General features: G+C 40.1%; 1 protein-coding gene across 3 annotated transcripts in view; it reads right to left on the reverse strand.

Annotated features, from left to right (window-relative positions):
* Positions 1 to 526: 526 nt before the first annotated feature.
* The window catches only part of SCYL3 (SCY1 like pseudokinase 3), a 268,034-nt gene continuing 254,790 nt past the window's right edge, over positions 527 to 13,770 (reverse strand). For all 3 annotated transcript variants that reach the window (XM_073558008.1, XM_073558007.1, XM_073558006.1), the window contains 2 exons: positions 7,446 to 8,068; positions 527 to 1,484 (listed from right to left, as the gene is read on the reverse strand). In XM_073558008.1, the coding sequence (XP_073414109.1) occupies positions 1,419 to 1,484; positions 7,446 to 8,068 (689 nt within the window). In that variant the 3' untranslated portion in view covers positions 527 to 1,418. The remainder of the gene's footprint in view (positions 1,485 to 7,445; positions 8,069 to 13,770) is intronic.

Genomic DNA, 13,770 nt, shown 5'->3' on the forward strand with positions numbered 1-13,770 from the left:
TGTTGGCTCACTGCTCATGGGAAAGAGTATCAACACTACAAACAGGCACCCAGAGTAAGGATTTCTGTGCATGCTCTGGTTAAACAGTGAGAAAAGGTCTGCAGGGGAGAAGGAATATAAAGGCTAAGAAGTGTGCAGACTCGATACAAGCCATAACCAAGGACGACAGCAGAACAACAAAAGTGCTGTATATGGCATTCTGTTGGAGGGGAGAAATTGTTAGTTTTATTTTTTAAAAAGCAATGTATTTCCAAATATTACTCAAATTTAATTTCTAAAGCAATTACCCCAACATTGATATCTTGGGACAAACCCTTTGTGTCATCAACATCATCTATGCACACTTAAAATCGTACGTATCTCTTAATTTACTATACCACCAAAGCAGAATTTTTCTCTTTAGCATTAGTCTGAAGCAATGTGATTAGGAAAAATGTTAAATCTATGCGTAAATTAATGTTTCAATCCAAGGATAAATGAGCAACTCGAGTTATTGGTAACAAAAAATAAATGAATGCTGTAAAAGTTCATTCTCTTGCACATAGGGTGCACTATTTTAATATTTGGTGTTCAAAGAGTAAAACTTGACAGAGCAATAGCACTATGGGTTATAAATAGAAAACCAAAAACTGCTCATGGCTGTTCTCACAAATGCAGTATGAATTCCTTAGTAAGAGGAGTGGACCACGAGCCAAGCTAAGCCATGAACAACATAAAGAGCTGATCCATCTTTCCGCATGATACAGTGAATTTAGGAATAAAATAGGAAAGTTAATTTTTTTCCCTTCATTTCAATTTACTTATTCAGCAATATTTTCTATGACAGATTCAGTTCATGAAGTTCAGTATCAAAAATGCTGCTTAAACTTCGGCCCATCAGGGCTGGTGGGTAGCCTGACGCCATAACTACTTCTGCACTTCTTGTTCAGAAATCCACCATAATAAATAGAACTTATCTTACTATTCTGTGGTAGGTACAGTGCTTCATAATAGTCATTGATCATTCTGATTGCTCTACCTTCAAGTATTACATAAAAACATTAATAGCATAGGAAACTATGGCTTTTAAAATGTATGCAAAACCGCACATGCTTGATGAAAAACAAAAATTAGGTAGGCCTTTATATGCACAACAAGCAGCAGAAGATATACGAGAAAAAAAAAAGGATTTTCAGTAAAATTATATATTCCATTGTTTAAAACATCCATTGTAGAAAAAATGTAGTATAAGTTCAGATAATTATCCACTTCTAAACCAAGAGAAATAAACACCAAACCATTCACTAGAACTAATGCCATTGGCCAACAAATAGGCTCTAGCGTAATTGTTGGACGCATGATCAACACACATTGACCGGCACCAGTGAAACAGCTGGCAGTCTCTTCATAATAAATAAAGGGTGATCAACTGTAAACTATCACCAGCTGTTAGCATCTTCCTCCCAACGAAACTCATTTTCTTCACCCCAGCCTTCAACTTCAGTCTGCAAAAAGAAAAAAAAATATAAATATATATATCAGTTTTCTCATCTGCTCAATGTTCTGAGTGACAAGAGGGGGCAGTGCTCAAGCTTTAGATAATATTTTAAGCATTTAAACAGAATCTATCAGAAAATGATATTGTTTTAATCAGAATTAGATGTTTTTTTTTTAAAAAAAGTTTGCTTTTTTTTTCTTCTATAATGATCTTTATTTAAAAAAAAAAAAGTAATCTTTTTTAGACTCTTACTTCAAGTCTTCAATAGAGAAAAGATTTCAATGACAGATAAACACCTCTATACTCCGCTGATAAAATAGGATCCATTATCACGAGAGGTCATAGCTGATCCTGCTTCCCTTACCACTGACCTTTGAACATACTCATTAGATACTTAAAACACATGACATAGTATCTGACTATTGTGGCAGCTACCCACAAGTGTTCTTTATTGAAACAAAAAATATTCAGAATTGAGAGTCCTCAGTGGTTGATACCTTTTAATGGCTAACTAAAAAGATGGTAACAAATTGCAAGCTTTCGAGACTACACAGGTCTCTTCATCAGGCACACAAAATCTGAAGAATCACTCTCCCCAGTCCCACAAGCTCGCTGCCTCGGAGTAATCCTTGACGCTGATCTCTCCTGCAAACCACATATCCAAGCCCTTTCCACTTCCTGCCGACTTCAACTCAAAAATATTTCACAAATCCGTTCATTCCTCACCCAAGAATCTGCGAAAACCCTAGTCCATGCCCTCATCATCTCTCGCCTTGACTACTGCAACCTCCTGCTCTGTGGCCTCCCCTCAAACACTCTCGCACCCCTCCAATCTATTCTAAACTCTGCTGCCCGACTAATCCACCTGTCCCCCCGCTATTCCCCAGCTTCTCCCCTCTGTCAATCCCTTCACTGGCTCCCAATTGCCCAGAGACTCCATTACAAAACCCTAACCATGACATACAAAGCCATCCACAACCTGTCTCCTCCATACATCTGTGACCTCGTCTCCCGGTACTTTCCCGCACGCAACCTCCGATCCTCACAAGATCTCCTTCTCTACTCCCCTCTTATCTCCTCTTCCCACAATCGCATACAAGATTTCTCTCGCGCATCACCCCTACTCTGGAAATCTCTACCACAACATATCAGACTCTCACCTACCATCGAAACCTTCAAAAAGAACCTGAAGACCCACCTCTTCCGACAAGCCTATAACCTGCAGTAACCACCGATCGACCAAACCGCTGCACGACCAGCTCTACCCTCGCCTACTGTATTATCACCTATCCCTTGTAGATTGTGAGCCCTCGCGGGCAGGGTCCTCTCTCCTCCTGTACCAGTTATGACTTGTATTAAGATTATTGTACTTGTTTTTATGTATACCCCTCCTTACATGTAAAGCTCCATGGAATAAATGGCGCTATAACAATAAATAATAATAATATTTATACACAATAGGGGCACAGAAATATTGCAATAGATAAGACAAGGGACGTGAAGCAGAACTATAATTACGGATCAGGGATAAACAGTTGTGGATGTAAATATTGTAACAGTTCATAGTTAAGGAGTGTTAAAGTTTTACTGTCCTGTGATTGAAGTCTGGTCCATGATTGTGATGCCCCCACAAGGTCTGAGGAGCAGATTCCTTAGTTGATGTAGAAAGGCATAAATCCATGCGACCCATTCAATCCAGCTGAGTGTGTTAATGGTTGTTATAAGTTTATACTCCCAGACTCTCCTGTCTCTCCGAGATTTGAAGCAACATTTTAATACTGGTAATTTCATGTACATGGTGCTGTGATCAGGGATACAAAAATGTTTGGCCACAGGTAGATCCATTCTTTTTTCTTTTATTGTATGGCGATGAGAATTCATCCTTGTTCTATGCTTTTGTCCTGTCGTCCCATTGAACACTTGGTACATATGATTGAGTACGCCACATTAGACAAAATGCTGCTGAAAGTACCTGAGACCTTGTAGTCCTGATGTGAGTTGGGGATCTTTATCTTGTCTGTGATCATTATAAATGGAGAGGTTTTACATTTTTTCTAGTTGCAGGGAAAGGTTCCTGTAGCTGTTGGAGAGGACAGGGAGCGTCTGCTCTAATGTGGTGTACTTAATCATATGTACCAAATGTCAAATGGAGTGTATGTATGTAGGGCAGACAGGACAAAAGCTTAGAAAAATTATGAATTCTCATCTCCACACAAAAGAAAAAAGGATAGATCTACCTGTGGCCAAATACTTTTGCATCCTGATCACAGCACCATGGACATGAAATGTTAAAAGGCAACTTCAAATCTCAGAGTCTGGGAGTATAAATGTATGACCTTTGACACACATAGTACAGGGATGAATGTGTCTCATGGATTTATGTCTTTCTACATCAACTAAGGAATGTCCTCCCCAGATGATTTGGGGGCATCACAATCATAGACCAGACTTCAATCACAGGACAATAAAACTTTCACACTACTTATCCATGAACAATTCCAATACTGACAGCCACAACTGTTTATCCCTCTCATAATGATAGTGCTGCTTCAAATCACTTTTCTCATCTATGGCACTATTTCTGTGTCCCGTTGTACAAAAATATGTGACTGTTAAGAATTTGTGTTATTCTATGCCTGATGAAAAGACCTGAGTAGTCTCAAAAGCTTGAATTTGTTACTTTTTAATGGATAACTGAAAAGATGGTATCAACCAAATTTTAATATTTTTCAAATCTACTGGCTAACACAGTACACAGATGTATATCTTTCATGTATATTTACTGAAACAAAAGGAAGCAGGAGTCCAAAAAAAGCAAAGCCCCAGTTTTAATATTGCAAGATTTTCTACTTTTTATTTTTAATACAGATTTTGATATATAAAAAAAAACCAAAAAAAAAAAAAACAGACCTCATTTAATCAATGGGTAATTTTCTGATAGCACTATTTTAGACTCGCCATTAGATCTCAACAATGCATTATAAATTAATAATATTGGATTCAACAAATAAAACAGATTTGCAGCTTTTACTGCACGACAATGGTGTAAGGCTAGCAACTTCAAACTTACTTTAGAAAGCTATAGGCAGCTTTACAAAACAGAAGTGTAAACAAAACTTGGAAAAGAAAAAAAAAAAGAATGGGGTAACATGGTCTGACTTTTTTTTAAACCCACATGTCCTGTAAACCCTGTAAGCTGGTATGGATAAGTAGAGTCTGATAATTATAGTGGGCCATCTAAAGGCTGTATACCAAACTTTGCTCCACAGACTAATGAGGGATTAGCCACACCGGTGGAATTACTGTATATATTCTTCTGAAAATGTTACTTTTTTTGTCAGAATATAAAGGGGTTGTCTCATACTTCTATTGTCATGGGGATACCGCGAGAGAGGGGCCATAAGACCGCAGTGTTTGGTTTCACGAACTCCTGCACTGGTTATAAGTACTTCACCATTGTATTAAACTGCAGGTTTTTCCTTGCTAGCAGCGCAAAAGTTAATCTGTTCAGTTGCAGCTACTGGAGCTTTCCTACTTGGATTGTCTCAGCTGTTCAGTGTTGGCCACTCCCCTCTGGTATATATATGCTCACCTCTGGCACTGAGGCCCCTTTCACACGTCCGTGTGGTGACAGTTTTCACACGTACCGGAGACATGTACTCACGTAGACCCATTCAAATGAATGGGTCTGTGCACGTTGAGTGTGTTTCCACGAACCGCGTGTCCCTGGGAAAAACACGCTGATATGTCTGTTTTTTGCAGTCACCACGGACGGCAAACCGTCCAGCACACATAGAACACATATTGATGCCCTCTGTGTGCACAGATGGCCACTGGGGAAGAAGCGCTACTGTAAAGTGCTGTTCACCTGCGGCAGGTGATGAAAGCGGTTCTCATTCTCCCCTGCTCTGCAGGCAATCAGCGAGAGCAGAGGAGAATGAATGAATGAAAAACTTGACGTGGGTTTCCCCTGTTTTTGAACCAACCCGGCAAAACTCACAGGTGCGGGCTGCTGTTTTTAGGCTGGGGGGGCCAAATCCATGGCCCCTTACCAGCCTGAAAATAGCAGCCCACACCTGTGAGTTTTGCCAGGTTGGTTTAAAAACAAAGGGGAACCCACGTCGGGTTTTTCATTCATTCATTCTCCTCTGCTTGCGCCAATCACCGGCAGAGCAGGGGAGAATGAGAGCTGCATTCAGCAAATGCCGCAGGGGAACAGTGCTTTACAGTAGCGTTTCTTCCCCGGCACCCATCCATGTGGTACTGATGCGGCACGCGGTTGCCACACATATTACACACATGGACACTGATATCTCCAGTACCAGTTTTTCCAGTACCGGAAATATCAGGACATGTGAAAAAGGCCTTAGGGATTGCCAGGGTTGCCATTCTGTGGCCATTTTTAAGACATGGCCATTGTGTGCACATCCACATCCTCTCCTATTTGGTAACTTCCCTGTGTCCCACTCTGTTTGGTGTGTGTATTTTGTATGGTTGATATTTTCATTTATCCCTGGCTGTCTTCCCTTGTTTCAGTCTCATAAATCCAAAAAACCCATTGTTACGCACTTCAAAATAAATAAATCAACTTAATCAGGTAGGGGGTCACCCCAGCTGATAGAAAGCAAATCCAAACAAAATTGGAATAAAACAATGCATTTTTTATTAATTTAACAAAATTTAAAAACCGTTAAAAAAGACAGGGCAAAAAAAGTCTCCAATTAAGGAGGGGAATCACCAGTCAATTGCTGGAAGGCAAAGTGCTATGCTGTGACTACCCTTGGGTAGGTCTGGACATGGACATTTAGTCCAAAACAGTTTTGGGTTATCAGTTGGGGTGACCCCCTACCTGATTAAGTTGATTTACGTCTTCACTTGTTTGTCTAGTTAGTGTGTTCCTAAACACTTCTGCTTCCCACTACCCTGGGTTATATACTTCAGCTTCCCACTATCCTCAGTGGAGGAGAGGACAAATCAGAGAAAATATAGGAGCATAGCAAGAAACGAGAATCCGTCGTCTGCACTTTCAGGAGTAATCCGGGGGACAGGGATAGACTATGGCGCCCCTAGTTCTAGGGACCTGGTTAGCGACCAAAGTCCTGATACCATCGTGACATGTATCTCCAGGAGAGCTCTTTTTCCATGCCTCCCAGGTTACTACTTGCCTGATTCTTGAGAGAATTTTATAATGAGAAATTAATTGCAAAGTTGCTTAATCTTACAAATACTTTGCTGTGATTTAGAGGGGTCATCTGATCTTATTAAATGTGTTAAATTGCACAGGAAAGGAAAACATTAAATACCAGCTCAACATAAGACAAGGTATCAGACAGCTATGTTGACTGAAAAATAAACTTATGGTTTTGGAATGATGGAATATAAAAAAACAAAACAAACATCACTTTGTCCGAAAGACGCAAAACCTTCAGATTTTTAACCTTTTTAAAGACCTGGCCATTCTGTGGTTATACATTTTCTTAATGTCTGGACAACACATTTGTTTGAGGACTTCTTTTGTGTAGGACGTGTTCTTAGTATTGATACAATTTTTTGTTTGTAAAGGTCACTAATTTGTTTCATATAATAAAATTTTATTTGCAATTTTCTCTACTTACTTTATTTTTCTGAATTTTTATCCATCTATAAAAAGACAGGGATGGATGTGAAAAGATATCCTGACTCTATAGTCAGATATGATCTCTAAGTACTAGTCAGCAACTATCCTGGAAAATGCGATGTAGACACCAGGACCACTCAGAACTCGAAGTCACAAACTACATCTCATGATCACTTTCAAGCTACTGACTGGTTGCCAAGAATTATGCGTTCCTTCAGCCCACCCAACTGGTGCGTTGGGATAGGAAGTGTAGAAGTTATAAATGTAGTCACTAGGATGACGGATATCTTTGACATTAGATCTTTAAAGTGCAAAAAATTATTTTGCGCTATATCATGTACTTTATTTTACCTCTTCAATCTCAGCAGCAGCAAATTTTGCTGAAAAAGTAGCTGACTGTTTGCCAGTTGGATCCATATTGAGCTCTATGCCATTTACCGTCTCTTCATGGGATCCGAAGGAAATAAAAGCAGTTGAAATTTTTATTTCTGGTGCCATGTCAGCAAACCAATCCAACTCTGGATCTCTGCTTTTGCTCCTGACCTTTATTGTGAATTCATCCCCCAAGCTATTACAGGATTCAAATTTCTTTTCTGAGGCTTTATCCAGTATAGGTTTTGTCAGTGTTAATACTGTTGGTGATAGCTTGTCAGTATGGGAATTACTGCTGGCTGCAATGTGATCCAAACTAGAAACAGAATGTAAACTGGAAAGTCTTTTGACATCTAAAATTCCATTTTTTTCATTTGAAATGATCACAGCTTCAGTTTTAAGGCAATTGTTGGACAGACTAAAGTCATCCCAGAGTTCAGCATCTGGATTATCACACATTGTTTCTGTCTTTTGCTGCATATTGACAAAACTGTCACTTGTGAAAGCTTCTGACTCGCTCCAGTCCGGCCAATCTTCGGGTGACTGTTGTGCAGGTTCAGCTTTAGGTGATAGTGTCAGTTGGACTCCAGGAACCTCATTCACTGTATGACAAACAATATTTTTTTTAAAAGCATGCATAGCATACCCCCCACCAAAATAAACAAACAAAACTATTCATCATTAAGCTGCCCTCACATTTCCATTTAATCATTCCATTTGTAGGAACAGAAATGGAATTCATGCTGATTACAGATCTGTTACATCATACAAAGAAAGACATAGCGACTACTGATTTTTATGGAGTCCATTTTGGTTATGTTATGTGCCCATTTTTAAAACTGAAAAATTGCATCATACAATTATCATAATGAAAGATGGACACAAACTCAAATGGACCAAATAATTATCAATGGAGAACCTCACTCCTTTTGTCGCCGTTATGTAAAGACCCTTTTTGGACATTAGGCCATTTCTCAAAACGAGACAAACGGAATGGCCAGACAGAAGTGTGAAAGTGTTAGATTAGTGTGGACAACTCAAACCTTTGAGAACATGCTAATTGCTATAGTTTAGTAGAACTTTAGAATGGATGAAGTTACGTTTGTTAATCTTGTTTTTTTCCCTACAAATCGCATTTATTACAGCTACTTGTAGTTAAAAGAATTCCAAGTGTGCCGTTCTGATCACATGAAGAATTCTCAGAGCATTTCACAGTGAGTGGTGTCTTTTAATACCATATTCATGGGGTTAGGATATCCAATCAAAGGCATGGAATGAAAGCAATATGGACAGCATCTGGTTTCAAAACTTAAAAGATAATGTTTGGAAAAAACTGCTGGCTTTTAGATACTCTGTATAACATGATAATTAACATACATTTTATTCAAGAACATTTCACACAGCTGTCATAGGTTGCCAAGTAATGCTTAGCAATACATTTTTTGTGCAAGGTTGAATATGCAAATTGCCTCTTCAGAGAAGAAGAGGGCTTGAACTTTAGTGACACCTATTTGAAGTAGCAATCTCGTTAAAGGGTGGATATTAACTTGAAGGATTGCTACTTCCAATAGGTGGTAGTAGACTTCATTTCCTCTTCCTCTCTGAAGTGACAATTTGCATACTGAGTGAGGTTGGAAACCCATGCAAACAGAAGCAGAACTTGTCTTTGGTCAGGCTGGAACCCAGAACACTGCAAGGCAAGTTGCTAACCAGGGGTATCTTTGAGTTTTTAAATTACTGTAAAAATCCATCTTAATCAGAGACTGACTGCCAGCACAGTGAGGTGTCAGGTTACAGCTCCCATTATACTCTATGGAGAGGGGAGGAGGAGTGAGGCGCAATCAATGCAGTCTGACAGGAAGACATGTAGGTTGAGCAATTGTTTTACCGCACTCCAAGGCCAAATTCACGGCTCAGTACTGCTGATCATCTCCTAGCAGCTACTTTTCTTTGTGAGATACAGAGAGAAGAGACAGAATATCCCTACCTGTGTGCTATGTATAGTAGACGACATAGCAGATAATCTCCCATACCACTCACCATTAGTTTTGAGAAATACAAAGGGTAAAAATAGTGAGAAATGTAGAATAAAAATCATGCAATGGCCAGTAATCATAATAATCATCATGTACACACGTGACATCCCATTTTGAAGTGTTACACAAAACGACAGGTGTGTTTTAATATGATTTGTCTATAGTAAAACTATTCTAGTAGAACATATAAACTTGTCTGCAGTCTTAGGTCAAATTAATAATGCAAACATTTCAAAATTGTCACTTTGGAATATTCCAGGGAATAACAGTTGGAATGTCATGTGAATAAAGCCTTACATGCAAGATAAATTACAAAATAACATAGCTCCCTGTTATCAGAAACATACATTCATTTTTAATACATGCGTTCCTTTTCTATTTTCGTAATAAACATTCTGTATGTGTGTCCCTTTCTAGTGGAAATAAATTTCTGACAAACACGTCTGCAGCAGTGGCTCATTCCCCTATTACTATTGTGCATGACAAAAATACAAAGAAACCAAACAGACATCACCATATACGTCCCAAATCAACAGATTACACAAATGGTTAATTTTTCATCTAGTTATTGTTACGACAAAATATCAGGATAGAGTCAATCTAGGCCAATCCTAATGCTCAAGTGAAGTTTACATGAGGTGAACTTGTAAACCACCAGTCAAATGATATTGTACCATGGAATAGATGATCCGAGGGAGTTCCCTTTCTGATTTAACAACTTGGTTTGAACAGTTAGCTACAGTTCAAACACAGCTGAACAACAGCTACATTTAGGCAATACTTTAGGGTAGATCAAAACGGGCAAAATGCGGCCCAAGATAGCTGAAGGACTGAAAACACTGGTGTCACGATCCATTTTTGGATCTGTGTCAGTTTGGGCTTCTCTGATATAAACTTTTTTCCTTTCAGGCCATTGGGGGTTAATGTCAGTTTTTCCCCCCGGTGGCTGCTGGTGTTACTACATGTTTAGTTAGTCTGCTGGTAGGCACCACTCCCACCTTCCTATATAAGGTCACCTGGTGCACCAGCTGACTGCTGGTAATACAGGTACTTTGGAAACCAACCTGTGTGAACTATCTTGATTTGACTTCTGAGTCAGGGCTCCCTCTGGTGGTTACTATGGGTAGTCTGCCACCTGACAACGATGATTGGAAATCAGGGGTTACTGACTGGAGTATTTAAGTGAGCAGGTTTCCTTCAGTGGCTGCTGGTGATTAGTTTTCTTCCTGTGCATTCTGAGGTCTGCTGTCTCCTGCCTGATCCTGCATTTTTTAGTTAAGTTGTTCATTTGCTAATCCTTTGCATCTGATCTTGTTTTGCCTCTTTCTGCTTTGCTGTGAGGGTTCAGCGTGCTCCCTGTTGGGGCTGTGCTAGACCCTGCTCCATGTGTTACAGCTTGTGTCAGTTTGTTCAGTCTCCTGTTATATTAGTCTCTTTTTCTTTGCTGCCAGTTCATACCAGAATGCTGATATAGTGGGGGAGAGGTTGTGAGACCTCCGTGTTTTTTTTGTACATCAGACGTGTTGGATTTTAAGGGTTTTTGCGTGATTGCAGACACTTTTTCCTTTCTTATCCTATCTAGTCAGTTTGGGCCCCATCATTTGCTCAGTCTATTTTCTGCCTGCGTTTGTGTCTCATCTTGTCTCACCGACAATATATGTTTGGGAGCTATCTATTTCTTTGGGGTTCTACTCCGGGGCAGTTTAGATTTCACCTTTCTTGCTTTAGGTTTAGTTCGCTCTCCGGCTGTGCCGAGGCGTCTAGGGCATCATAGGTACGCCCCACGGCTACTGCTAGTTGTGCTGTTAGGATTAGGGGTCTGCAATCCGCTAAGTTACCAACCTTTCTGGTTTCCTGGTGGCCTAGCCTATTCCTGCCATCCTCCTCGGTGACCAGTTCATAACACCAACCGTTGTGAAGATTGGCCCTACCTAGTGCAGAGGTGGTTCTGCTGAAAGCTGAGTTTGGGTGCCTTACTCTGCTGTCCTGTGCATGACAGCAGAGAAAGCTAAGTGTTGTTTGTTTTTCCCTGTTTGTTATTTTCCTTGGTGTTGTATTAGTGCAGCAGTGGGACCAGTGTCCGTACTAGCCAATTCCCTAGTGAGAGATAGGTGGAGGGCAAGTGAGGGCTGAGGTATCCTGGTTGGCGACGGTTTGAAAGAAGCCGTATAGGGACGTCAGGATAGTACAGGGCACAGCACGAGGAGAGTGCAGGGGGTGTCCCTTTTCCCGTTCCCTATTGCAGGGCCCACCATTGTTATTGTGTCCCCTTGTCTGTCTTGGTTGTTTTTGTGACCGACCAATCGTCTGGTCGCGTCACGCAGGGCCAGACACATCGTGACAACTGGCCTATGGGTAGCACCTTGAGATCGCCCTTCTCTGCCAGGGGTCCCGATTTCACTGTTACCGAGAATATGGATTCTGGATCCAGATAGCAGAGAATACAATAGCAGAGAACAGAGATGACGGCTCTTCTTTCCACCATTTGCTGTGCATGACAGACGGAATATTTGATGACGTCCCTAAATCGCGTCTGTTGTGCTGAGCGTTAGTGCATGCAGCAAAGACCAGAGCAGAGCGCTGAGAGAACTGGAGAGGAGAATGTGTTTTTTCTGTGAGTGTAAAGGCATATACTGTATTTAGTGGGCTGTGTAGGGGCTCATACTGTAAAGGGCTGTGTAGGGGCTCATACTGTATTTAGTGGGCTGTGTGGGGGCTCAGACGGCATTTAGTGGGCTCTGTTGGGGCTTATATTGTTTTTAGTGGGCTGTGTAGGGGCTCATACTTTATTTAGTGGGCAGTGTAGGGGCTCATACTGTATTTAGTGTGCTGTGTGGGGGCTCATACTGTATTTAGTGGTCCCTTTTCAATGTTATTTGCCCACCCCTGAGTTCGGTTATACTTTATAACAAATATAAATAGGACAGGGCTACAGATATGCACCCATATTCTACTGCTCCCAATAATCAGCCACATAATATTTTATGCAATTGCAAAGCATTATTACATTTAAATAACAAATGATAAAAGAGAAATTATACAATGTGATAATGCAAGAAACTTGCATTTAAGAAGATTTAGCTGTAATTTATTGGCCACCCCCCAACTCCATCTTAAGACATCAATTTCCAAACTACCATACTACTTGCTTGGCATATATTTACAAGAGCATTTTATGCTATCTTGTCTGCAACAACTCTAACTTCTGTCATGTACAACAGGAGCCTGGGCTTTACTCAGTATGGAGTAGCAGAACTATTATTGCTCAGTCCTATGTAATGATAAAGAATAAATATGTATGGGTGTAAGACATCTCCTGTAGGCAGTAAACCTTTGCAGGTTGTTTCTTTTCCTAAAGGTCTGCTCTTAGAAATTAAAGGGAATGCCTCATCAATGTATTTTTTTTAATGGTTTGACTTTGTGAAAAAGTTTATGAAAAAGTGTGTAAAATTAAAAATGGTGTAATTTTTTACACCAGAACATAGAAGACTCAGGATTGCCAACTGTCCAGAAATTTCAGGACAGTCTATAGAAACAGGGAACTTTTTTCCCTGTCTGTATAAAAAAAAAAAAAAAATAAGATGAAAAATAAATAGGAAAAATACAGTAGTCAAAAATACCCCCCCAACACTTACTAAAATATTTCACCAATGAATACACATTACACCATGTTCCAAATTATTATGCCAATTGGTTTTAAGTGCCATAGCGTTATGTTTGTTTTTTTTCAATGAAACCCATTGATGGTATTGTGTCTCTGGGTTCTTTGGATCACTGAAATCAATCTCACATACCTGTGATAATTAGTTTGCCATGTGAGCCCAATAAAAGGAAAACTGGATGTTTCACACTATTAAGCAGGCCAGAGTTTTCAAGTAACATGGGAAAGAAAAAGGATCTCTCTGCTGCTGAAAAGCATCAAAGAGTGCAATGCTTTGGTCAAGGGATGAAAACATTAGATACTTCCTGAAAACGTAAGTGTGATCATCGTACTGTTAAGAGATTTGTGGCTGATTCTGAGCACAGACATGTTCGTGCCGATAAAGGCAGAAAGAGGAAGGTTTCTGCCAGGCAAGTTCATCGGATTAAGAGAGCAGCTACTAAAAAGCCATTACAAACCAGCAAACAGATATTTGAAGCTGCTGGTGCCTCTGGAGTCCCTCAAACCTCAAGGTGTAGGATCCTTCAAAGGCTTACTGTGGTGCATAAACCTACTATTCGGCCATCCCTAAACAGTGCTCACAAGCAGAAATGGTTGCACTGGGCTC

Source organism: Dendrobates tinctorius, unplaced genomic scaffold (assembly GCF_039654945.1).
Source record: "Dendrobates tinctorius isolate UK_male_01 unplaced genomic scaffold, ASM3965494v1 ptg000012l, whole genome shotgun sequence".
NCBI classification, from domain to species: Eukaryota; Metazoa; Chordata; class Amphibia; order Anura; family Dendrobatidae; genus Dendrobates; species Dendrobates tinctorius.